We start from the raw sequence: 27,776 nt of genomic DNA, 5'->3' as shown, positions 1-27,776 counted from the left end.
ATAACCTACCCTGAGTAGGTGGTCACAGTAATAATGCATTGTACGCGGTAATCTCTCTATATCCTCTTTAATAAAGTCCCTGTGTGTGCCCAGGTGTCCTTGTGTGTGTGTCTTCTGGTGAAGTGCGCATGCGCGGGGCATGGTGCGATGCGCGATATTACTGTCAGAGAAAGTTAGAGGCATTTTACGGAAATACAAACCAGTATTACTGCGAGAGGAAATTAAAGGTACACAATACAGTGACGCATATTATAGCCACATACAAGCCAGTATTACTGTCAGAGAAAATTAAAGACACACAATACACGGCGCAGCCCACGAAGAACGGTCAGCTCAGCAACATCAACAAAAGAAAGGCTGAAAGAAAGAAAAATACGACCAACAAAAAGAATGAGGTCAAAGTCCCTTGCCATTTAATATAGACTGTTCCTACTAATGTTTATGCACTACTGTTCTAGCGCCCGTTATTGTAACGGGCTAAATGACTAGTATATATATAAAATCCAACGTCTGTTTGTCTGCCTGCTTTTCACAAGAGAATTACTTAACAGATTTAGATTGGGTTTTTATCTATAATCTGCTTGAACATTCCAGTTGATTTTGCGACTTCTCTCATTGCGCTATGTATCATAGTTCACTTGCAGTACTGATTTATTTGCACGAATCTGAGAGAAAGAGGCCGCAGACCGAGGGCAATGGGGCGGACCTCTTCTCACTCACGCGCCAGCCTTGGGGCATGTACCTTACCTCTGCTTAGCAAACAAGAAAACTACTTTACGGATTTAAATCGATTTTTTCTCTGTAATTTGCTAGAACTTTCTAGTTGCTTTTGTGACTTCTCTCATCACGCTAAGAATCATAGTTCGCTTGCAGGAGAGATATATTCGTGCTAATCCGAGACAGAGGCTGCAAGCCGAGGCGGGTAGGAAGCAGGGCAGAGCCGTTCTCACTCATGTGCCAGCCTCCGTTTGAGTCAGTGTACTTCTGCGTTTTGAAGTGTACCTTGCCTCTGCTTAGCTAGCGATACCTGTTTGTTTATTGATTTTTAAAGTTTTTACAGTTTATCTACTACGTGGGTGGAGCCACAGGGGACGGCTAGTCATGAATAAATGTGAGCGTTTATATAATGCACTGAAAGATGAACATTTTTTATTATGCGGCAGTCCAAAAGAATACATCATTAACTATGAATATTCCAGTGGCAAAGTAAGAACATCATCAAGTTTGTGAAGTTGGTGTGGTTATCTGATTATATGATTTAAATTATTTATATGTCCCCAACTACAGATTACAGCTATTCTTGGCAAATCCTCAGGCAATCCTAAATCAGATGAGACATATAATCCTTTCAATGTGTCCAGGACCTGCCTCAGGGTCTCCGCCCAGTGGGACAGCTCTGGGAGTCTGGGAGGGGACCTTACACATGCCATAACCACCACAATCTTTTTTCAGTCTGGAGCAGTGACTCTACTCTTTGGCTCTCCCAAATTGATCAGCTTCTCACCTCATCACAAAGTGTCAGCCCAGCCAACGTGTGAATAAACACTATTTCCGTTGCTTGTACTTTCAATCTCATTCTTTCAGTCATTGCCCACAGCTCATGACCATAAGCGAGGACAGGGAAGTAGATTCACCAGTAAACAGAGTTTTGTCTTTAGACTGAGCTCCCCCTTCATCACCACGAACTGGTACAGCAATTATGGAACAGCTAGTGCCACTCCAATCCACTTGTTGCTCTCACATTTCCTTTTCCCATCACTTGTGAAGAAGATCCCAAGATACTCATCCACTTAGGGCAGTTTTTCTCTCCTCACCTGGCAAGAGTAATCCTTTCTTTTCTGAGATAAAACCATCCATCCTCTTCCGCTTATCCGAGGTCGGGTCGCGGGGGCAGCAGCTTGAGCAGAGATGCCCAGACTTCCCTCTCCCCGGCCATTTCTTCTAGCTCTTGCGGGGGAATCCCAACGCATTCCCAGGCCAGCCGAGAGACATAGTCCCTCCAGCGTGTCCTGGGTCTTCCCTGGGGCCTCCTCCCAGTTGGACGTGCCCGGAACACCTCACCAGGGAGGCGTCCAGGAGGCATCCTGATCAGATGCCCGAGCCACCTCATCTGACTCCTCTCGATGCGGAGGAGCAGCGGCTGTACTCTGAGCCCCTCCCGGATGATTGAGCTTCTCACCCTATCTTTAAGGGAGAGCCCAGACACCCTGCGGAGAAAACTCATTTCAGCCGCTTGTATTCGCAATCTCGTTCTTTCGGTCACTACCCATAGCTCATGACCATAGCTGAGGGTAGGAACATAGATCAACTGGTAAATTGAGAGCTTTGCCTTATGGCTCAGCTCCTTTTTCACCACGACAGACCGATGCAGAGCCCACATCACTGCGGACGCCGCACCGATCCGCCTGTCGATCTCACGCTCCATTCTTCCCTCACTCGTGAACAAGATCCCGAGATACTTGAACTCCTACACTTGGGGCAGGATCTCGCTCCCAACCCTGAGAGGGCACTCCACCCTTTTCCGGCTGAGGACCATGGTCTCGGATTTGGAGGTGCTGATTCCCATCCCAGCCGTTTCACACTCCGCTGCGAACCGATCCAGAGAGAGCTGAAGATCACGGCCTGATGAAGCAAACAGGACAACATCATCTGCAAAAATCAGTGACCCAATCATGAGTCCACCAAGCCAGACCCCCTCAACACCCTGGCTGCGCCTAGAAATTCTGTCCATAAAAGTTATGAACAGAATCGGTGACAAAGGGCAGCCCTGGCGGAGTCCAACTCTCACTGGAAACGGGTTCGACTTACTGCCGGCAATGCGGACCAAGCTCTGACACCGATCGTACAGGGACCGAACAGCTCTTATCAGGGGGTCCGGTACCCCATACTCTCGGAGCACCCCCCACAGGATTCCCCGAGGGACATGGTCGAACGCCTTTTCCAAGTCCACAAAACACATGTAGACTGGTTGGGCGAACTCCCATGCACCCTCCAGGACCCTGCTAAGGGTGTAGTGCTGGTCCACTGTTCCGCAACCTGGACGAAAACCACACTGTTCCTCCTGAATCCGAGGTTCGACTATCCGACGGACCCTCCTCTCCAGAATCCCAGAATAGACTTTTCCAGTGAGGCTGAGGAGTGTGATCCCTCTGTAGTTGGAACACACCCTCCGGTCCCCCTTCTTAAAGAGGGGGACCACCACCCCAGTCTGCCAATCCAGAGGCACTGTCCCTGATGTCCATGCGATGTTGCAGAGACGTGTCAACCAAGACAGCCCTACAACATCCAGAGCCTTGAGGAACTCCGGGCGTATCTCATCCACCCCCGGGGCCCTGCCACCAAGGAGTTTTTTGACCACCTCGGTGACCTCAGTCCCAGAGATGGGGGAGCCCACCTCCGAGTCCCCAGGCTCTGCTTCCTCATTGGAAGGCATGTTAGTGGGATTGAGGAGGTCTTCGAAGTACTCCCCCCACCGACCCACAACGTCCCGAGTCGAGGTCAGCAGCGCACCATCCCCACCATACACAGTGTTGACACTGCACTGCTTCCCCTTCCTGAGACGCCGGACGGTGGACCAGAATCTCCTCGAAGCCGTCCGAAAGTCGTTCTCCATGGCCTCCCCAAACTCCTCCCACGCCCGAGTTTTTGCCTCAGCAACCACCGAAGCCGCATTCCGCTTGGCCTGCCGGTAACTATCAGCTGCCTCCAGAGTCCCACAGGACAAAAGGGACTGGTAGGACTCCTTCTTCAGCTTGACGGCATCCTTCACCGCCGGTGTCCACCAACGGGTTCGGGGATTGCCGCCACGACAGGCACCGACTACCTTACGGCCACAGCTCCGGTCAGCCGCCTCAACAATAGAGGCACGGAACATGGCCCATTCGGACTCAATGTCCCCCACCTCCCTCGGGACATGGTCGAAGTTCTGCCAGAGGTGGGAGTTGAAGCTACTTCTGACAGGGGGCTCTGCCAGACGTTCCCAGCAGACCCTCACAACAGGTTTGGGCCTACCAGGCCTGACCGGCATCCTCCCCCACCATCGGAGCCAACTCACCACCAGGTGGTGATCAGTTGACAGCTCCGCCCCTCTCTTCACCCGAGTGTCCAAGACATGTGGCTGCAAGTCCAACGACGCGACCACAAAGTCGATCATCGAACTGAGGCCTAGGGTGTCCTGGTACCAAGTGCACATATGAACACCCCTATGCTTGAACATGGTGTTCGTTATGGACAATCCGTGACGAGCACAGAAGTCCAATAACAAAACACCACTCAGGTTCAGATTGGGGGGGCCATTCCTCCCAATCACGCCGTTCCAGGTCTCACTGTCATTGCCCACGTGAGCATTGAAGTCTCCCAGCAGTACGAGGGAGTCCCCAGAAGGTGTGCCCTCCAGCACCCCCTCCAGGGACTCCAAAAAGGGTGGGTACCCCGAACTGCTGTTCGGTGCATACACACAAACAACAGTTAGGACCCGTCCCCCCACCCGAAGGCGGAGGGAGGCTACCCTCTCGTCCACCGGGGTAAACCCCAATGTACAGGCTCCAAGTCGGGGGGCAATAAGTATGCCCACACCCGCTCGGCACCTCTCACTGGGGGCAACTCCAGAGTGGTAGAGAGTCCAGCCCCTCTCTAGGAGATTGGTTTCAGAGTCCAAGCTGTGCGTCGAGGGGAGTCCAACTATATTTAGCCGGAACCTCTCGACCTCGCGCACTAGCTCAGGCTCCTTCCCCTTCAGAGAGGTGACATTCCACGTCCCAAGAGCCAGCTTCTGTAGCCGAGGATCGGACCGCCAAGGTCCCCGCCTTCGGCCACTACACAACTCACACTGCACCCGACCTCCTTGGCCTCTCCCATAGGTGGTGAGCCCATGGGAAGGGGGACCCACATTGCCTCTTCGGGCTGTGCCCGGCCGAGCCCCATGGGTGCAAGCCGGGCCACCAGACGGTCGCCATCGAGCCCCACCTCCAGGCCTGGCTCCAGTGGGGGGCCCCGGTGACCCGCATCCGGGTGAGGGAAAACGCTGTCCAAATTTTGTATTCATCATGGAGGTTTTGTTGAACCGCACTTTGTCTCATCCCTCATCTAGGACCAGTTTGCCTTGGGTGGCCCTACCAGGGGCATAAAGCCCCGGACAACAGAGCTCCTAGGATCATTGGGACACACAAACCCCTCCACCACGATAAGGTGGCGGTTCGAGGAGGGGAATATGTGTTGAAGCTACTACATTCATTATGGGCACCCTGTATTATGAAGTGTCCTTTCATTTATTTCAGGATCACAGAGGCCAGAGTCTATGATAGCAGCAATTTATTGAAATAAATAGTTTTACCTAATTTACTTTCTCATATATGAAATATAGGGTAAGTATTGTAATCATCCAAAAATTCGATGTTGAGATTTTGATGAATCTTGACGTTTTAGACCCCTCTGACTTTCTCGTATACAAAGTATAGGGAAAGTATTGGAATCCTCCAAAAATTCCAATTCGTGATTTTGATGAATCTTTACGTTTTATACCTTCCCGAGTCCAAAAATACCATTTCTGGAATTATGTCTATGTGTCTGTCTGTGCTGTGGTGGGCTGGTGCCCTGCCTGGGGTTTGTTCCTGCCTTGCACCCTGTGTTGGCTGGGATTGGCTCCAGCAGACACCCGTGACCCTGTGTTAGGATATAGCGGGTTGGACACTGACTAACTGTCTGTCTGTCTGTGTGTAAACACCATAACTTGAGTACACTTTCACTTAGGCCAATCAAATTTTGCACACAAGTATTAATTACAAGATGTAGATTTCTATCAACCTTTAGGCTATTTCCGCTAACCAGAAATAGAACTTTACCTTTTATTCATGCAGCTGTAGAGTGATTTATTCAACTTTACTTTTATAATAATTGATCAATAAATTATTAATTTGATTTGATTTGTTGTTGATGGTTCTTTTAATGTACATAATATAATCAAGTAATCATCAATATAATCATTATCTTGCTGTTTACTCCTCAAATATCCATCCCCATATCTGAGTATATGAGAAAAAGTCTAGGGGAGACTACTTCCGATATTTTACTTAAAAGTATTAAAATGTTTGTTTTATTGGAAAGTTTCATTCGTTGTTAATTTTTATTGTGCTAGTGATAGAAAAAGGAAATTGAAATAAAGTAAGGGACAACAGAAGTTACCATGAGTGCAGGAGTACATCCATCACGCGTACATGCATGTCCTATGACTAACCCTTGCCCTTTCTTCTTTGTGAATTTGTGTTTCTGTAGATATAACTTCCGTGGGTTTCGCTGGCTACAGGCAATGATATTTGCAATTGAAGAAATAAATAACAGTAGCACCCTCTTGCCCAACATCACACTAGGATACAGAATATTTGACACCTGCAATACTGTGTCTAAAGCACTTGAGGCCACGCTGAGTTTTGTGGCTCAAAACAAGATTGACTCTCTGAACCTGGATGAGTTCTGTAACTGCTCTGATCATATCCCATCCACCATTGCAGTGGTGGGGGCGACTGGATCAGGAATTTCTACTGCTGTGGCTAATTTGCTGGGACTGTTTTACATACCACAGGTAAAATCTTCATTGTTTTCTTAATACATGCCTGATTCCCAGGCAAAAGGTACCTCCTAGTCCACTAAAGACATTGTAATTTTGTCAATGAGACTACAAAACACTCTGAATGATCACAGATGATTTCCACTCCCATTTACCATAATGCCACAAATTTATTCACCTACCTCTAATTAGGTCTGCACAGTTTGTATATAGAACCAAGAATTCACTTGTATCTCCATTATATGTTGCAACATTAGGATCTAGAAGGCACATATGCAAAACAATTATCAATACATCAGTGCATCCACCCACTTTCTGAACTATATTCCAGATCTCCAACCTGTTAATAGACTATATGGACAAAAGTATTGGGACCCAGACCATTATACCAACATGGACTTTAATGACATTGTATTCAAATACATAGACTTTAATATGGAGTTGGGCTCCCCTTTGTAGCTATAACAGCTTCCGATCTTCTTGGAAGGCTTTCCACAAGATTTTGGAGTGTTTCTGTGGGAATTTGTGCCCATTCATTCTTTCCAGTTCATTCCAAAGGCGTTCGATGGGGTTGATATCAGGACTATGTGCGGTCCAGTAAAGTTCTTTTACATCAAACTCATGCAGCTAATTCAACTATGTCTTTATGGACCTTGCTTTGTGCACTGGGGCACATTCTTGCTGGAATAGAATAAAGGGCCTTCCCCAATCTATTTCCATAAAGTTGGAATCATAGGGTTGTCCAAAATGCCTTGGTATGCTGAAGCTTTAAGATTGCCCTTCACTGGAAGTAAGAGGCCTAGCCCAAACCCTCAAAAACAGCCCCACACCATTATCCCTTCTCCACCAATCTTCATAGTTGGCACAATGCAGTCAGGCAGGTAACGTTCTCCTGGCATCTGCCAAACCCAGACTCATCCATCTGACTTCCATACAGAGAAGCATGATTCGTCACTCCATAGAACAAATTATCAGCACTCCATCCTATGTTTGGCCTTGGTAATGTGAGGCTTGCGTGCAGCTGCTCAGCCAAAAAAACCCATTCCATGAAGCTCCCACAGCACAGTGTTTGTGCTTACATTAATGTCAGTGAAAGTTTGGAACTCTTTAACTATGGAATCAGCAGAGCGTTGGCAAGTTTTACACACCATGCACCTTAGCCATCATTGACTCTGCTCTGAGACTTTACATGGTCTTCCACTTCGTGGCTGAGTTGCTGTTGTTCCTAAATGCTTCCATTTTCCAATTATACCTCTTACAGTTGACCGTGGAATATTCAGCGGGGATGAAGTTTCATAAACTGTCTTATTGCAAAGGTGGCATCCTATCACAGTATCCTGCTTGAAGTCACTGAGTTCTTCAGAATGACCCATTTTGTTTCACAAATGTTTGTACAAGGGATGTTCAAAAGTTTCTGCACTTTTTTAAACAATATTTATTAAGTATCTCAAAAACAAATTACATAACTTTTCTACATAGTCACCTTCCTTTGTGATGTAAATTTCCCAGTCACATGACACTCTCAGACACGACCAATTACTAGTCCTCTCGCCTTCACCGTTTCCAACGAAAATATAGAAGTGTGGAAACTTTGTGAACGGCCCTCGTAAATGGAGACTGCATGGCTAAGTGGCTAATTTTATACACCTATGGCAATGGGTATGATTAAAACACCTAAATTCAATTTTTAAGAGGTGTCCCAATACTTTTGTCCACATAGTGTATCTCAGGTAACCTGTGGTAGAGGAAATAAAAGCCATAAAAGCTTCCTTTAAGTGTGTTGCCATCAACTGTTACACCAATAACTTGGCCAGACATTTACATTTAATTGACACTGTCATGAGCAGCATAAACTGCATGTACACCTGCAGACACATTGGTGGTGCCACTCAGAAGGTGACTCTGAGCCTTCCAGTATAAAATGTGATAAAAAAGCATATTACCACCTGCTTCACTCATTTTATTAAGGTAACTAAATTGCCTGTTTCTCTCTTTAAAGGTTAGCTATGCATCCTCAAGTCGGCTTCTCAGCAACAAGAACCAATACAAATCATTTCTTCGGACCATACCCACTGATGAGTATCAGGCAACAGCCATGGCAGACATCATGGATCACTTTCACTGGAACTGGGTGATCACTGTGGCAGCTGATGATGATTATGGTCGCCCAGGCATTGAAAAGTTTGAGCAAGAAGTTCAGGAAAGGGATATCTGCATCGACTTCAGCATCCTCATCTCCCAGTATTCTGATGAGAAGTACATACAGGAGACAGTAGACCGCATTAAGAACTCCTCAGCCAAAGTGATCGCAGTATTCTCCAGTGGCCCAGACCTGGAGCCATTAATCAAGGAAATTGTAAGGCGTAACATCACTGACCGAATCTGGCTTGCAAGTGAAGCATGGGCAAGTTCTTCCCTCATTGCCAAACAAGAGTTCTTCCATGTGGTAGGGGGAACAATTGGATTTGCACTACGGGCTGGCCAAATCCCTGGCTTCCGACAGTTCTTACAGCAGGTGAATCCAAAAAAATCACCACACAATGGATTTGTACGAGAGTTTTGGGAAGAGACGTTCAGCTGTTATTTGCGTGACAGTTCAGATTATAAGACCGCAGGGCTGATGAATCGGCGTAACAGTGAAGTCCCTCAGAGTGGGAATGCGAGTGCAGGTTTTCGTGCACCCTGCACTGGAGAAGAGAATATTACCAGTGTGGAGACTCCATATCTTGACTACACTCATTTACGCATCTCCTACAACGTGTACGTGGCTGTCTACTCTATTGCCCATGCTCTGCAGGATATCCTCACGTGCACCCCTGGGAAGGGCCTCTTTATCAATGGCTCATGTGCAGACATTAAGAAAGTGGAAGCTTGGCAGGTAAAGTGTGGTATAGTTTTTCTGAAAACTAAGCATCTGTAAATGCAAGGGAAGCTGTTGTAGTTCAGTAACATGCAGTTCAATGGAGACAGTGATTGCAAGTTTTCTTTACAAACAGCATTAAAAGATACAGTATTTTCACCTATTAACAAAATATTTAATTTAGTTTAGTGGCTTGCTACCTACTACTGTTGTTTCAATTCGTGCACAATTTCCTAATATTAAAATTGTATTTTTCCTAAGAAAATCCACAAAATCCTTAATGGACCATACTGGTCTACTATTGTTCAGTTCATCTTATTTTCCCCTAAATATCTTAATAAAATAACTGAGTGTCAAACAGAGCAATAGAGGCTGGCAACCTCTGTTTCAGTACCTTAGCAGGGACCCAAGAGACACCTAAATCCTTCAACTCTCTCATTGTAATCCCTGAAAAGGCCACACAGTTCCAAGAGAATGAGGATGGCTCGTTCAGACATAAAAGACACACTCCGACAAGGCCAGACTGCAACCTTTGAAAGAACTAAAAAAAAAAAAAAATCACTCAAACAAGCTTGCTGGGACATATCTAAGTTTCACCAAGGGACTGTTCACACTTTACTAATTAATGTTTATTTGCAGAGAAACCAGGCATTAGATACTAGAAGTCAAAAGTAGAAGAAAAGATACAACCTGATCGATACAAATCAGTGTCCGAAACAGTAAGCATTGCTTCAGTATAACCAGTAGAGCTATCCATGCAACTTAAAGCAGCCAACTCGTTTAAAAGATGCGTCATATTGAAGCAGGTTTGTTCTGCTTGCATTTTAATTCCGTCCTTCGACTGTGTGTCATTTTTAGTGTGTCTTCAGAACTTCCTTTACAAAGCGAATACTATGTTCTCATATTAACACCTGCATCATTCCTTCATATTGAAAGCTGGCAAGTTCTCTGCCTCATGTCTGTCTCTCCCCAGAGCTGCATCAAACCAATCAATGCTTTCTTTTATACCATGGTTTGATGGCTGTTTTTAGTAACTGACATTCGTTAACATCATTAGCACCATCTGTTGGAATGATCGAGTCTCTGCAGCACGGAGCTTTCACCTTGGAGCTCCAAGTAGGTGGACCTAACATACTTACAGTACTTGGCATTACTTGAGTTGGATAACCATGCCAAAACCCTAATCTTAGTGATAGTTTAAAAGGGCAGAGCTCTGGAGGTCTACAGCTAGACTCTGTTGGTGCCCATTGGAGTCAACTCCACCTGCTTGGAGCTCCAGGGAGGAGACTTTATGATGCAGAGATATATACATGAAAATATCAGAAGAATGAGAATTTGCCCTTGGTCTTGCTGATCTGTCAACCTGAAATAACGTTAAGTGAATTATAAAGTAGAAGTTAAATAGCAAAAACCCGTACTTCCAGTTTTCTTACAGGCATATACACAATGGCTAGCTTATCTGAGCCTAAACATAAAACATTCTAAAATATAACAGTTCTGCCTAATGTTTGCTGCACATTTGAATGTTTCTCCCAGAGTTCTCTGTATTAGTATGTTTATTTGCATCCCAGAAATTCAATGCTGTGTTAAAAAAAATTTTGATTTTCAATTTGTGTAGCTGTGTAGTTCAAAAGAAAAGCAGATCTACTGTGTTGTCTTTAAAGCTACATCTGATTTAAATGAAACATTCAAATTAAATGTTGAGTCCCATTTAATAAACTAAAAAAAAAAAACTCATTTTTTTTAACAATTATTAACAATAAATTTAGGTAATAGCAGGGACTGACCTTAAATGAAGAAAACAGTTAACATGAAAACCAACACCAGCTACAATCTTCTGGTCTACTGCATTTACAGGCTTGACTTTATGACTGGCACTTTCTATTTTTAATTAATTAAATTCATCCATCCATTATCAAGCCTTCATAATTCTTCTGGAAAATGGGAGGAAAAATGGCATGTCCTACAACAAATAAGGCACTAAGCAAATATGGAAGCTGCACAAAAATAGACGTAACCTTAGGAATCTTAAGCTGTGCAGCAGCAGTACTAACCACTACCCCAACATGCAATCCTAAATAAATTCTGTGATTTAAAAAATACATTTTAAGAAGGGTATCAGTATTCATTGCTTATTTGGACATTTAAAATGGAATCCGGATGCCTGCAAACTCTCTTGCAGAGTACTAAGTAGTCAGGTGTTGGAATGATGGTCGTATGATCATAAGGAAAAATCCTACCATAGATTCAAAGGTTCATAGGGTCAATATTGTCAAATGCACTGAGTACCATGACTTTCTCAGTTATAAGTCTTAATTAACATGCAACACGTCACCACTCTCTGGCGCCATGATCAGTGAGATACTACCTTACCTTGATAGCTCTGTCTTTCTTACCTTGAAGCATCATCATTTAATTTCAACACATTTCTAAATGTCAGATTTTTCTGAATGGGTAGTGCACTATTGTCCTTTCAGCAACCAGCCTTTCTTTAACTAAAGAAATGATGCTACAATTACATTGTGGCTTCAGAGTTTATAAACTCAGACCAAACTTATGAAACATTAATAAATTTTACCACTATTATTTTTACAGACCCTTCTGGCAAGCCTCATCTCAAGCACACCAAGAGATGCATTCCAGGATGATCTAAACCATATCAAAACCTGAAACACATTCACATTACATCTGTGTACACTTTTGATGACTACACACAAGCACATTAGGCATGGAGATCACCTCAGAATAGTTCTTATATCACTGTAAATGTTGGAGTGAGGCAAGTGGAAATCATTCATTTGTGGAATAAAACACATACATTAGAATGAGCCAAGGCAAGACAAGCCATAACTCTGCATAAGTTATCATTTAGATGAACAACATCTGTAATTTTATTTTTTTATATTTGGCTAATATCCGTATCCAGAGTAATTTTCAAGTCCAGGGTTGTTACAGTTGTTTCAGACATGTTTTATTTATAGCTGCAGTACATACCAGTTAATCAGTAGGAATTAAACCTTGAGGTTTATAGTTCAATGCCATGGCCACTAACTACCCCACTGTAGCGGCTTTAGAAGCTTTGCTGGCGCCCAGGTCCCAGTGCCTCAGGTAAAGCTCAGAAGTACAATCTCAATATGATACCCACTGACACTGTCACATAAGAACATCTGCTAACTGGTTACACCATTACAGCCTGCCTGCGTAGGTATATAGAGCTTAAAGAAAGCAGGAAGTGTGTCTTAAATAGTTCACTGTTAGTATCCTCAATAACTACAGTCTTCTAGCAAACCAACAGCAACAGGGGCACATATTGAGGCCAGTGCCATACAAGCAGTCACTAATAGATATGTAAGCTGGCAGACTATGGCACGTTACCACATGTAAGAAGAATAGCTAATAAAATTGCAACGGTCTTGTGCAAGAACATGTGTATTTATTTTTAAGGTATCCGAGATATTCATTAAGGAATTCTCCACCCGAAAATGATTTGTTTTGATATTTTACTTACCTCACATAGCTTGTGTTGAGGGCCATGAAAAGTCTTTAATCTTGTAATGGGAAAAAAAAAACAAAAAAACAACTCACATTACTCATGTTGCATAATCCACTTATCAATTATCCAGTTGTATGCTCAAAACATGTAAAACACGTTTTTTTATCCATCCAACCATTATCCAACCCACTGAATCCAAACACAGGGTCACGGGGGTCTGCTGGAGCCAATCCCAGCCAACACAGGGCACAAGGCAGGAACCAATCCCAGGCAGGGTACCAACCCACCACAGGACACACACAAACACACCCACACACCAAGCACACAATAGGGCCAATTTAGAATCGCCAATCCACCTAACCTGCATGTCTTTGGACTGTGGGAGGAAACCGGAGCGCCCGGAGGAAACTCACGCAGACACGGGGAGAACATGCAAACTCCACACAGGGAGGACCCGGGAAGCGAACCCAGGTCCCCAGGTCCCCAGGTCTCCCAACTGCGAGGCAGCAGCACTACCCACTATGCCACCATGCCGCCACATTTTTTTATGTTTCAAAAAAGTTAAAAAGTCATACCCATGAGGCTTTAGGTTTCCTGTGCAATGCTAATTCTGTAAATACATATTTAACACTATTTTAGAAAAAAAGCATGCGTATTGCATGTTTTGAGCATATGACTAGATAACTGATACGTGGATAATGTGACTCGAGTTTATGTACGATTTCTTTTTCGTTTATACATAGATGTTTTTCACATCCTTTGCCATTGTTCTGCATTGATCACTATTGGCTTCTATTATATTGTGAACTTTTGCACTCTATTCTGCATGAATGGGATTAAGATTGTTTTCCTCAGTCATCACTATAAACTGCATAGGGTAAGTAATATATAAAAAATATAAATTTGGGTGCAGTATTCCCTTAGGATAGACTATAATGCAGACATAGAAAGAAATGGAGAGGATGAATTCAGTCATAGATAGATGGTTGTATGAATATTGTGAGTGCCGTGGAGGACAGATGGGCATCCCGGCTAGACGATGGCATGACCTCCTACCAAGATGGAAGGTGCCAGAGGATGGACAAGCAGAAGCCGGAGGGCAGGAGCAGTTCCATCCCATATATGTCAGGTGGCAGTGGTCTGCTGGAGGTGTCTCAACTTGGACATCCACAGGGGTTCATGGGAACTGTCATCAGGAAGTGCAGCTCTGTCGAGGTCCCTGGGTGACATAAAGGGGCGCTCTTGGGGAGAACTTCCCTGGTTCCCTAACCACCTAGAACTGCTCCCCACAAGTTATACCAGGTTACCGGAAGTCATTCTGCGTCCAGCATAAAAAGAGCCCACTGCCTTAGCTCAAAGAGTCAGAGTCAAGAGGCAGCGGGCGACACTCAACTGGAGTAGGCAGGAGAGGATAAAGGTTCATTATTTGTATGGTTTTGGCTGTGTGGCATTGTTAAAAAAGTGCTTGGTGGATTAAAAATCCATTATTTGAAACCTTGCATTATTGGGTCTGGGGTTTAAGGCTCGGTGGCGCCCCCTACCGGTTTTTATATATAGCTCAGATAACTAGAAAGAGACATAAATAGATAATTGCATTCCAAAAACAATGACACATTATCAGATGAATGTGTGGATAGACAAAAAGGGAAACTTGTACATTAAAAGAAAAAAAGTTACAATAATACAAAAATAACTACATATCTAGAGAAACCAAAAGGAAATGAAAAAAAAAAAAAAATTAAACTAGACCTGACTAGTGCATGCACAACCTAAAGGATCATTTAATAAAGGAAGGGTACAAATGTGCAGCAGTTAGATGTGTCACAAGTGCAGGAGACATGGACTGAACCCAGTCTGGCCACTTCACGTGGGATCTTCTGGTTTCCTTCACATTTCATTGTTCCTTTTAATATGTTGTCCCTGCTGTGTCATTCTGCCTTTTATGTAATTGAAGCTACATGTTTCTGCACTAGTGAAACTAGCTATAAATGTGCTTCATCATACTGAAGGGTATCATGACAATAAATAAAATGGCATTGAATTAAACTGGATAGAAAGAGCAACTCAAAATTAGCCATTGAATGGTATCTTGACCACTCTTGGTTGCTGGCTTGTGCCTAGTGCTCCCATGCTAGACTTTGGTTCCCCTAAACTCTGAAACTGGAACAAGCAGGCTGAGTAAATGGAGTGACTTAAAGTTAGGAAGTTGCAGAGTGTAAAGGTAGTCTGTCATGTTTCTTGTTGTCACTCAGGTGCTAAAACAGTTGAGACACTTGAACTTCACCAACAACATGGGAGAGCAAGTAGACTTTGATGAGAGTGGAGATCTGCTTGGAAACTACACCATTATTAACTGGCACCGCAACCCAGAGGACGGGTCCGTCATGTTCGAAGAAGTGGGGCACTACAACATGAATGCCAAAAGTGGGGAGAGGCTGTACATCGATGAGAGCAAAATACTTTGGAATGGATTCCTCAGAGAGGTACAAGACATTTCCAGTGTTTGTTTCTTTTTTCTTCAAGGTTTTCTAATAGTTGTACAAAAGCTGTTCTGTAATTTTAAATTTGTCTGCAGTTTCAATGGTACAAAAAAGAGGAAATTGAGAAGAACCCGCTTTCCCAGTTTCTGTACTTTGTCTCACGTTTTGGCACTACACTTTGGCTAGAATGTGCTCAATATTCCATATTTCTCTAGACCTTTTCCATGGTAAATACAGTTTGAGATAAAATTGCAATATTTTTATTCATCATTAGTGTTGATCAGTGAATTTCGCCAAAGCTTTATTTGCATCAAATTTTCTGCATATGTGTTTTACACTTTTATGTCAAAATATTTATTGATAATTCTTCTGGTTTAGGAGAACTTTCTCCCCAGCGCCCCATAATGCTTTGCAAGTCTAGCGCACCATCCCCCGGAGGTGTAACAGCCAACATCAGATGGGACTTAGTTAGTGGCTAAACAGATAAGTAAATAATGCAGGTTCTCGACATTTTATTTTTTATATAACCTATACAACATAAATTACGAGTTATCTCTGCTTGTCACCAGATGTGCAAGTTGATCTGCGAGCTTTACGTCAGTATAAGAGAAGAAGGTGTGTGCCCCATGCATGCATAATTAGCCACATGGAGATAAAAAAAAACAAACCTTAAAAGGAGCCCGACACCCATATAAAAACACAGGAGACTATATGAAATAATAATGAAAGATTTATTACTATTTACAAGACATTTCTATCTTTTTGATAAAAGAAAAAGTGCAAGGCATCAGCACAGACAGTTTAGAGAGCCTTCAGAGCGACATCAGAAAAAGAATGGGCCAGAGGCTTCAATTATGACATGCAACTTCAAATTTTCTGCATTTATGAATTTTAACTACATTTTTGACATTTCTGCTTTGTTTAGACGAAATATAGGATTGCACGTCTCTGACTGTGTTCTTTCTTCTCTGATCTCATGGAGGCACGGTGGTGCAGTGGTTGGCATTGTTGCCACACAAGTATAGTTGGCAGATGTTTCCCTAGCCCTCAGTGACTTTTTAAAGATGACTGCACCATTACAATCCACTCAAATCTAGTTCAGTTAGTCCTTCCCTATTGACTTCAATGCATTTCACAGACTTCAGCGATATTCATGAACACTTCCGTTATTTCTCCGTAATTGAGGCAAACTGAACACCGCGGATTTCGCTCATCACCTCGGTGAGGTGACTTCCACTATAAATCTGACAAACGAAACAGGCAAGATCTTCAATGCCTGACTAGAGCCCTGGTGGTGGCGACTTCTAGAAAGGATTTCTTCTGCTTGTATATCCAAGCATTTAAAAACATTACCAAAGAAATAGTTCTAGTATGCAAAGGATATTTAAATAAATGTAACAAGGCCAATTTATGTTGTTTTTATTTTTTAGGTGCCATTTTCAAACTGTTCAAAGGACTGCGATCTTGGTACCAGGAAGGGAATCATTGAAGGGGAACCCACTTGCTGCTTTGAATGTGTGGCCTGTCCCGATGGCGAATACACTGATGAAAGAGGTCAGTCAGTAATAGTACCTTTAAAACACTTTAGTTAAAAATGTAATTAAAAAATGTTTTTGAAGATATAAATGTAAATATGTATTTAAAAAACATGTATAGGGTACAATAACATAATGGAGCATCTCCAGCAGGCTGCAATAACCCAGCTAAAAACTAACCAACAAATTAAAAATGATTGGTTATTAACTAAACAAGGAAGGCTATACTAAAGGATAATAACAAAGTAGTAAAGCAACAGTAAATGTCAAGATATAATCTATTTCCCTACTTGGCCTTGTTCCAGATTTGTTTGTTCGTTATTCAAGTGGCTTTGCATAACCACATGTTCACCTCAAGGTGGACAAAGGCACAATAAATATCCCCCCATTTCATTCACTGTTCTCTCAGTCCATGTGTTGCCACAGTACTTGCATACTAGTGAACCTTAGTATAAATAATACCCAACTATAGAATGGTAGGTAATGGTCATATAAATCTAAATTTAACATTTAAAGCTAGGCCTTAATTTCAGGTTAACACAGTCACAGTGACATGGAGCCATTAGAGCACTTTTTCCTGCTTCTGGGGCCTCGTATATAAAACATTGTATGATTTCAAGCGTGAAAATATGCATATGCCAAAAAAACAGAAAAATGCGTACACATAAAAAAAATGATAAAACCTGGCTTACGCACATTTCTACTCAATTTATCCTTTATAAATCACAATCATCTTGTAAATGTGCATTTATGAGTGCACCTCAAACCCTTCTCAGTTCCACCCTCAAACAACCATATGTGGACTGTGCTAATCAACCTCAAGCATATGCGATCATGATGCCACAGACCTTTGTTGGCTGGTAGTGCAGCCACATGACGTATCCAGTAGTGTGAGATAGCAGTTCTTGTTTCTAAATTAGAGGCACACAAAGAATCTTTATTTGGTGGCCTAAGTGCGGGAGTCAGCAACAAGTAATAAAGTGTTGAATTGCAATAGGTTACAGCTGCTGTAACTCCAGCCACAGCACCATGCCTGATAAAAAAAAAAAAAAAAACAAATCTGATCTCCGGTGTCGAGATTGATAGTCACCAGCAGAGTGTGCGTGTCACAGGAGAAGGAAAAATACAGTACACATTTGTGCTCTCTGATTTCGATCTGCGAATGTTATCTGTAATTGGAGATGTCTTTTTATGCAGCATTATGCCAGAGCAGTCCTAACAATTGTCAGTCTCACAGATGTCACAGATGACCTGCATGTTAATAGAATGTAATTGCTTATGGTTAACAAAAGCAGCTTCATTCTTGCTAGGTGTCCTTATTGCAATATGAGTGCATTAAAGTGCTCTGAATATGTTAGTAAAAAACACTGGTGCACATTGCATTTTTGTACTGGTAACGTGTTATACGTATATACATCCACATCATATGAACACTGAATGTTGCATTCCGTCGTTTGGTTAGCAGGGGTGCCCAACTCCAGTCTTGGAGGGACACAGCGGCAGCAGGTTTTCATTCTAACCCTTTTCTTAATTAGTGATCTGTTTTTGCTGCTAATTAACTTCTTTTGAATTCATTTTAATTGACTTGATTTTTAAGATTTGTTTCCCTGAATTGCTTCATTTGTTTCGTTAAATGGCACCCAAACAGAAGTGAAATGTGTGAGCCAACAGAAGACCAACTAAGTCAGGGCCTCAAACTCCAACCAATTTCACTCCAACCAGTTGCTTAATCAGGCGCGGAGTCTTGTTGTTAATTAAACCCGTTCTTTAATTCCATGGCTTGTTGCTGCTCTCAATAGCAGACATTTCTGAAATTGTGGACTTTCTCATTTCTAAGAGCAGATCAGCATTCCTGAGACCTTCACCTTTATTTTCAGATATTGTATGATGGTCACAGTTAGCTGGTCCTGTTTTGGCTCATTTTGTATCTCATTATTGTTTGGCTGCTAATTTAGGAAAAGGAAACAATTGATGGGTCTGAGTCTTCAAGAGCAAGTCAAATAAAATGAATTCAAAAGAAGTTAATTAGCAGCAAAAACAGGTCACTAATTAAGAAAAGGGTTAGAATGAAAACCTGCAGCCACTGCAGCCCTCCAGGACTGGAGTTGGGCACCCCTGGGTTAAAGGCTTCAAGCACAGCAGGCATGATGGAGTGAAGCTTGGCTCAGATATTCCTGACCTGGCACCCAGTTTTTTGAGAAGCGACAACAGGTAGTCTAAACTGACAAAAAAAAAAAGAAGCTCTTCTGTTCAATTATGCAGTATTGGTCCTCTTAAAAAGGGAACTAAGATGCAGTCTGTACATCATATTTATCACCTTTGAGCTTTAAGATGTTTGTCACGTGAATGCACATTATAGTAACAGCCAGGGGGTTGGTGGCAGAATTGGCATTCCAGCCATCATAAAAAACCTCACACTGTTCAGTGTGGTGCGGAGGTGTCACCCATCCCAAAGCTGTTTCCTCTCTAATATAAATATTTTGCACTGCCATAAAGAAGTCTGGCAAAATGTAATAAGTATGCTACCATTTCCCCTGTCACTTCTTTCAATATGGTGGTCTTTCAATGTATCTCCTACTGGGTACTCTCTACAGCTAAAAGGGTTACCTACTCCTGGTGTTCCCGATTTACTCAAAATGTTTTTGGAGACAGTGTCACACATGAATGAAAAACATCTCTTTCTGAATAGTTTTTGTCAGGATCTTTTCCATCTTCTCTTGCACCATTCAGTGTCATTTCTACTCTTGCAGACTCAATGCCAGACTCTGCCAATCAAGCAGAGAGAGAACTGAATAATAAACGATTACGATAATGCCACAGTGTTACTTCCTATAAATTTCGGGAATGAATTCTAAAAGATTAAGAGCAGCACCCAGGCTTGGTCTGTAGGTTACATGACACTGGCTAAAGTGTAAGAAAAGGAAAAAAACAAACAAAAAAAAAAAAATCAGACCACATTTTGTATTCTCTGTCCATACATTTTCTGAGGTACTTTTGTTTTTTGTAAAAGTTTTATTTAAATATAACAATAATTCCATTACATTATACAACCTTTATACAACAAAAACAGTTTTGTTAAGGAACTGTCACGTTAAGGAAGTCTTTTCCCATTTTCATCTCTTAAACAAAGACTATCATCCCTGCAAAACATTGGACCAAAACATCCTTACTACACACTTACATTTCAGATTTAAAATCAATTTCCATTAAAGCCCTATTTCCCATTCCTCAATACCCACAAGCCTTTCCATCTCTCCTTATCAGGATACACCAGGCAGCATGCTTATTCCATTACAGGCTAACAAGGAGTCGGGGGCCTGGCGAAAAGGCAGGAACCAACTGTGTGTATAACTGACAGTTTTAATCACTTTATGTGGTAACTGCTATGCAGGACATTATACAGGACATTAACAACCTGCTCCTTTATATCCTGTTCCAAATCAACATCATACAATACTGGACTGCTTCATGCTAAAATCAATGCAAAAAAAAATTTGAAGCTGAACTTTTTCTCACAGACATACCTTTGATAGTTTTTACCAATCCACAGATTCCATTATCATTGTGTAACCCATGGTAAACATTTAAATAAAGAGGAGTGAAGGGAAAAGGCAGGGGCGAGGTAGAGAAGTGGTTTTCCTTTTAAAATAATTTGAGCAATTAGTACACTTATAAAACACAATACTGGGGTTTATAAACTTTTTCTTCTCTCCCACTTTGAAACAGTTTTACATCCTACCATTGCAGGCCTGAGATGACTCTTGTGTATGGCATGGCAAAATCTATTTAACAATGCGTCCTTGCTTGTATAAAGTGAGAAAAATGAATAAGAAAATAAAAAGCATCTCCACTGAAAAAAAGGAGAGATAATGTAGCAATGCTTCTTTGAATCCTCGTCACGCCGATAAAAACATCCGCCAGCGTTCGTGTCTCCTGCCTTCTTTCTGTTGACGTCTTCTACCAAGCACCTCTATTCCCTCCTTCCCATCCAGCAGTCTCCTCTTTTTCACTCCTGTAACAGAGTTACGTCTTCCTTGTGTCTTTTTCTTCTATCTGTATTTCAATGCAAATTGAGCACGAATAAAACTAAGAATTATTACTATTAACTCAAGATATATCTCTCTCTGTTTTTTTAAACTTGTGAGGGAAAACCACATTCCTACCTGGCCCCTGCCTTTCTCCTTCACTCCACTTTTTTTTTAATCTTTACCATGCGTTACATTTGGAAATTGGCAACAGAAACCCCTCCTTACCCAACTCTTATTGAGGACTGCACAATGTGATAAATTACAGATGACTACTGTGTCAGGACCATTATTTGTAACGTTTTGGTCATCTTTTGTTTTTCACATATGTTTTGCCATTTTGTCATCTGGCATTGCCTTTCAAAATAGACATCGCCATGATGCTGCATTGTTTCTGCAATATTTGTAGGCATGCACGTGTGTTCTTTGCACGTCACACACACACCTCTGATTACTCTGTTAATTTTCTCCCTTAAGAAAATTCTCAACTACTTGCTATTTTGTGCTGCCAGGATCTATTGTTGAAAGATCCAAATAGTTGTGACAAAGAGTAGCACAACAGATGCTACTGCTGTCTTCTAATTCTTTGGATCATCGTCCCACATCTTCACTGTGTGTGTGTGTGTGTGGAGTTTACATCTTTTGCTGTCATATTTTTCCTGCTGGTATTTCACTTTCTTGCATCCCAGATGGCATTTTAAGTGCTATATTTGCCATTATTTTAGGCTCAATTCATTTCAAATTAATATTTGTATTATTTTTATTGAATCATTTATATTTCACATTCAGTTGTCTTGAAGTGATTACATCACTAGAAATGTCAGTACAGTATATGATATCAAAGGCACCATTTTGTATTTGAACTAGAGAATCTTAGTACATCCTTGTCTGAACATTGATGGACGTCTATAAAAAATTAAAGAACAAACAATAAAATTGCATTTTAGACTATGTCACTACATTCTCAATTTGTAGAAATGCATAAATTATTGTTATATATTTTTAACCATTATTTTGGCGACATCATTTTGTTGGCATTTTGTATGATTGTTTTAATGTGTAGCATCATTTCATACATTCAGGTTGCCAGGATGGTAGAAATGTGATGCACGTGTTGTGTGATGCATGACATCCTCTCAGTCACATTATAAAAGACTAGATGTGCTACCCATCTAAGGCCGAGGATAAATCTAAAGGATTCCACCAGTTGTCAGTGTCCAGTTTTGGTGTGTTGTGAGTTGAGGGAAGAGAGATGTTAAAAATAAAAATTATTTGCATTCTGATGCTGAGGGTGCAAAAAAAAAAAAAAAAAAGATGACACAGTGACACAAAATGTCGTGACAGTATATTGTGACATTACGATGGGGAATATGCTAAACTTATATTACCCAATGTGAGAAATGGATAAAGAAAAGCACCATGAAGACATTTGCATGTTAGCATTTAAGTCTGATGATTTGCTTCACTGCATTGAAGCATTCATCAAACATCAAAGCACACATATTGATCCTGTTGGAGCTACAAGCCTGCCATCACAAGTTAATAGTCAACAATGATGCTGACATCACATACTAAAACTTGAAACACACACGCCACCTATATTTTTGCTGGTACTGCAACTCACGCACATGTCGTGTTAATATCTGAGGACATGCTCAGAGGATGCGTCAAAAGAACACTGCGAATGCGTGGCAGCCATGATTTGTGCGCATACAAGTTCTGAGCGTGAAATATAAACCTTCACTAAGACGGGTTAAAATCTTAAGTAAATCGACAAAGACTTCAGCATTAACATTTACAATGCATATCCCTGCATTATATGCCACTAGCTGAAATTCCCGGGAGGAAATAAGTGTTTTTTTTTTGTTTGTTTTTTAATTGTTTGAGAAAAATTTAAAAAACACAACTTTAAAAATAAATTAACAAACAATGAAGACTCAGTAATGTGCTTGTCTTGTGGTCTTGTATGTATGTTGTCATCCAGTTGACGCTTGGAACCGGCCGACTCGAGCAACAGGCGCGTGGTGGTGCTCAAACATAAAGAATGCCGGCAGTCACCTCCAGTTTGCCCTCTGGTGGTCATTTCGAGTGTCAACTGGATGATAACATGTATACAAAACTGCAAGATCACCCTCCACCCTGCCCAAAAGGGGGTGGGCTAGGGTTGATTTCACCCTACAGTATTTTTAGACGACCAATGAGAAACATGTGTACCAAGTTTCATGAAAATCGCTCCAGCCATTCGGAAGTGATACTGGAACATACATACATACAAACATACATACATTGACTTTTATATACCGTATATATTCACGTATAAGTCGGGTCTCGATCATAAAATCAGACCACGACTTATATACCTATTCAAAAATTTGAAAAAAATCATCTTGCCTCCTCCGATCTCGCATTAGTTTCTCAGATACATCGAATTTTGTTGCAGCAGCACAGTTACGAATTTCTTTCACTACTTCAATGACGTTTAATTTAAACCCAGCTTCATATTTTCTCCTGATCGAATGTTTCATCGCAGATAAAGGATGCCCTTACGATAAAGGTGTATGAAGGTGCGAGATACAAAAAACACAAAACAGTGCAAACGTCGCTTTGGAATAGTTTGGGTATTACCACGTGGTCACGTAGGCACGAGAGAGAGAGAGAGAGAGGTTAGGAGCACACGCTGATACAGCGCATTACCGCACCCACATAGAAAAAAGGCAGTGTGCTCCGTGGTTACTCTCTGGTGGGCGTTAGCATATCATAATCTCTTGGACCAATAGCGTGAGTTTTCTGCATTCAACTTATATGACCGACATTATAAATACCAGAAATTATATGGTAAAATCAAGTCCCGACTTATCTGCGGGAGAACTTATCTGTGAGTATATACAGTATATAGATTTGGTACGGGATTCATAAAAGCTGGGTTCTGGGGACAAATAAAGTTCTATCAGTGTACTGTTTGTGATCTTTTGGAATGGAAAAACACAATGCTTTTTATAAAAATGGATGTGATGTGCCATCTTTTGGAATGACAGAGACATAGCAACCACAGACACTTGTCCTTTTATTAAGGCGGATGGTTATATGACTTAAACACCATCAGAACTTAGTGAAAATAAAGGGAAGGCCTTGTAAGACACTTGTGTTTGAGTAATTGTAAATTAGGTTTAGTTTGAGATTTTGATTTTCTTCTGTAGTTTGACTTTGGGTTTAGTGTAGCCTTTGTTAACTTTGGTAATCACTCTCTAGTTTTAGTACATAGACATCTGCTACAATCTAATTATTTTTTGAAAGTCCCCTAAAGAATATCTATTTGGCCACTCTCTTTAAAACCTGCCTGAGAGGACTTGTATGAAATTCTTCATTGGTTACAATAAACATACAATTGATCTAATGATTCTCTTCATGCCTCAGTCAGTAAGATCAAGATAGAAAAGATGTGCAGATTAGGTTTATTAGAAATTGTAAAAATGTGGTCAAGAGTTATGTGTAATGAACAAGTGCTGCATCTACGGTTGATTCTTGTTGGTTCTACACATGCTCCTGGGACAGACCCCACACCTTATGCCCCTTATTTTGAAATATGCAGGTTCAGAAAATGGATGAATGGGAGGATACATCTATTTATATAGTTTAATTCAATATGTTAATACATTAAATAGGTAATATTGCTAACCATACTGTTTTTTATTCTCTTTAAAGATGCTAGTGAATGTATCAAGTGTAGTGAAGACTCCTGGTCCAATGAGAACCACACATCGTGCATTCTGAAGCAAATTGAGTTTCTTTCCTGGACAGAGCCCTTTGGAATAGCTCTGACACTTTTTGCTGCACTGGGGATTTTTCTAACATCATTTGTGTTGGGGGTCTTTGTGAAGTTCCGGAATACTCCTATAGTCAAGGCCACTAATAGGGAGCTATCATACCTCCTGCTTTTTTCCCTTATCTGCTGCTTCTCCAGCTCCCTCATCTTTATAGGAGAACCCCAAGACTGGACCTGCCAACTACGGCAACCTGCTTTTGGTATCAGCTTTGTACTGTGTATATCCTGCATTCTGGTAAAGACCAACAGAGTCCTACTGGTTTTTGAAGCCAAAATTCCCACAAGCCTTCACCGAAAATGGTGGGGTCTTAACCTACAGTTTCTTCTTGTATTTCTATGCACATTTGTGCAGATAATGACATGTGGGATATGGCTATACAACTCCCCTCCCAAAAGCTACCGTAACCATGAGATGGATGACGAGATTATATTTGTTACCTGTAATGAAGGCTCTCTGATGGCCCTAGGATTCTTGATTGGCTACACCTGCCTCCTGGCTGCAATTTGTTTCTTCTTTGCTTTCAAGTCCCGCAAGCTGCCAGAGAACTTTAATGAAGCCAAGTTTATCACATTCAGTATGCTTATCTTTTTTATTGTCTGGATCTCTTTCATCCCTGCTTATGTAAGTACCCACGGAAAGTTTGTGTCTGCTGTAGAGGTCATTGCTATTTTGGCCTCTAGCTTTGGCTTGCTAGCTTGCATCTTCTTCAACAAGATCTACATTATCCTGTTCAAACCTTCCCGCAACACCATTGAAGAGGTGAGATGTAGCACAGCTGCTCACGCGTTTAAAGTGGCAGCCCGGGCCACTTTGAGGAGGAGTACTGTCTCGCAGAAGAGATCCAATAGCATCGACAGCTCCTCTGTATCCACACCCAACTCATCTATCTGTAGCAAGACCAACAGTGAAGAACAGTCGCCCCCTGGTGGGAGACAAAGGGAGTGTAAACAAAAGGTGAGCTTCGGCAGTGGAACTGTCACCTTGTCACTCAGCTTCGAAGAGGCCAAGCGAAATTCCACAGGCTGCAAAAACATGAAAAGGAGAAACTCCCTGGAAGCTAAAGCCAGCGATGACAGTCTCATGCGGCAAAAAGCACTACTTCCTCTACAGAACAGTGAGGCGGGGAGCGAAATCAGCTTCAGAACAGCCAGCATTAGCCCCTCGCAGGAATCAGTCAGTGAAACTTGCAATTCCATGGATACAGCTCCTTTCTCCTCAGGGAATTCCATCTACCCTTCTAGCAATGCTGTTCCAGAGACATCCAACACCTCTTAATGGAATGAGAACGATTGACGGTTGTTCATCTGAGCTTTGTCTTTGGTATGAATTGGCTTCGGCCAAGTGAAGGGACTGGCTATAAAACCAAGGGGAGCCGTCAGTGTGAGAACTGTTTAGAAAATCAATACGCACTGATTTAGAGACTCACTTGTTACTTTTATACTCAAAGGAGTTCAAATAAATGTCATCTGTACCTTGTGACTAAAGTTTTAGGCTGTTGTACAATTAAGTTTAAACTTGTTTCTGTGGACAAAGCATATTTTGGTGTGCAGGCCCCATTCTAATCTAAGATAAATGTGTAAAGCAGTAATAAACTCAGCAACCACTGGTATTCAGCACTTTGTAATTAACCTTGTTGTTTGGAGTCGGCGATTTCCGGGAACATGTTTTTGGACTGGCACACCTGCCCCCTGGGTCATTCTTTACTAGTCTGAAATCACCAGCCAGCATGTGAAACAACACCAAGCAAGCTTTCAGTTTAACATTTATTACAGAGTCACATTCGGTCTTTTTTTTTTTTTTTTTTTTTTTAACAAGAGAAGATTGACGCCCATTTCCGAGGAGTTCAGAAACTGGAAGCCAGTGCTTAACTAATATTGCACATGGAAATCCAACTTTAAGATAAAAAAAAATCAATCATTTAAATTTGTTGGCAACTTTATTGATGTTTAGGATTCCAGATTGCTGTGCTGTGTGTTCCTGGCTATTTGTATGTTTGTTCCCACTGCCTAAAGGCCCACTAATTTAGAGCTTTACTGTTTTGTAGCTTAATATACCCTTGTAAATGTTGCAACTGCAGAATGTACTTTCTTGTTATGCCAAGTATCATCCCAGAATGTTTTCTGGGGTAAACAATGGGTGATCTTAGAAGAGTCTTTTAAATGGTCCGATATGCGAGATCAAATTTCACTCTTTAAAGATGAAAACCAAACACCTTATGTTATGTTTGCAGAGACTATCATTGTGTAAATTTAACCAAATATATCCTATTTATAATAAATACAAAGGAATTGTGGGACAGAGAAAAGTGTTAAACATATTATAAAAACGGATCAGAAAAGAATACTCCATATATCTAAAACAAATTGCCCTAAACGGGATGAAGTGGGAGCGATAATGGATGTTAAGCGGAGGTAACCATTAGTGTCATGCCAATAGACAATCTAGATTACAGTACTGTCTATCACAAAATACTTTATCTTGGCCAGGTCTAAAATGATTATCTTATGGACCCTGAAGCAGATAAAACAGTATAATAGCAAGTAAATGGTAAAATAAACAATAAAACCCTAGAACAGCAAACAACTCCAACCTGTAGAAAAAAAAAAATCATACAGTTACAATGTATTCTTCTTTTATCAAACACTTACTAAATTAGGCTAATATTATTCCATACGAACACTGTGCAAAGTAAAAATCTTTTGATCAGTGAGTCCATCTTCCTGGCTGACCAGACAATTTTCATCATACATCAAAGCAGTGCAAACACTGTGCAGCCTTGTCTAGATCAGGACACTGGCAAGCAGTTGCCCGTAGTGGGGAGCGCTTTGCACTGCTCAGTGTTTACTGGTTTGGATGTGGATAATGCAACTGCCTTTTGATACGTATGCTTCTCTGTTGTCATTCTTTTATATATTAGCACAAGTTCAAATTGTGATTAGGTGGATTTCTGGTTTGATACTGCATGACATCTGTGGTGCAGAGTTTAAATAAAATCAC

General features: G+C 41.6%; 1 protein-coding gene across 1 annotated transcript in view; it reads left to right on the top strand.

Moving 5' to 3' along the window:
• Positions 1-27,724, top strand: part of casr (calcium-sensing receptor) — a 90,193-nt gene extending 62,469 nt beyond the window's left edge. Inside the window, exons 4-8 of the mRNA XM_028800455.2 lie at positions 6,271-6,577; positions 8,562-9,440; positions 15,168-15,398; positions 16,826-16,949; positions 24,658-27,724. Of these exons, the coding sequence (XP_028656288.1) occupies positions 6,271-6,577; positions 8,562-9,440; positions 15,168-15,398; positions 16,826-16,949; positions 24,658-26,054 (2,938 nt within the window). The 3' untranslated portion in view covers positions 26,055-27,724. The remainder of the gene's footprint in view (positions 1-6,270; positions 6,578-8,561; positions 9,441-15,167; positions 15,399-16,825; positions 16,950-24,657) is intronic.
• Positions 27,725-27,776: the final 52 nt, after the last annotated feature.

This window comes from Erpetoichthys calabaricus, chromosome 4 (assembly GCF_900747795.2).
Source record: "Erpetoichthys calabaricus chromosome 4, fErpCal1.3, whole genome shotgun sequence".
NCBI lineage: Eukaryota > Metazoa > Chordata > Cladistia > Polypteriformes > Polypteridae > Erpetoichthys > Erpetoichthys calabaricus.
Note: the sequence above shows the minus strand (reverse complement) of the source record. Positions and strands in the feature narration are given on the sequence as shown.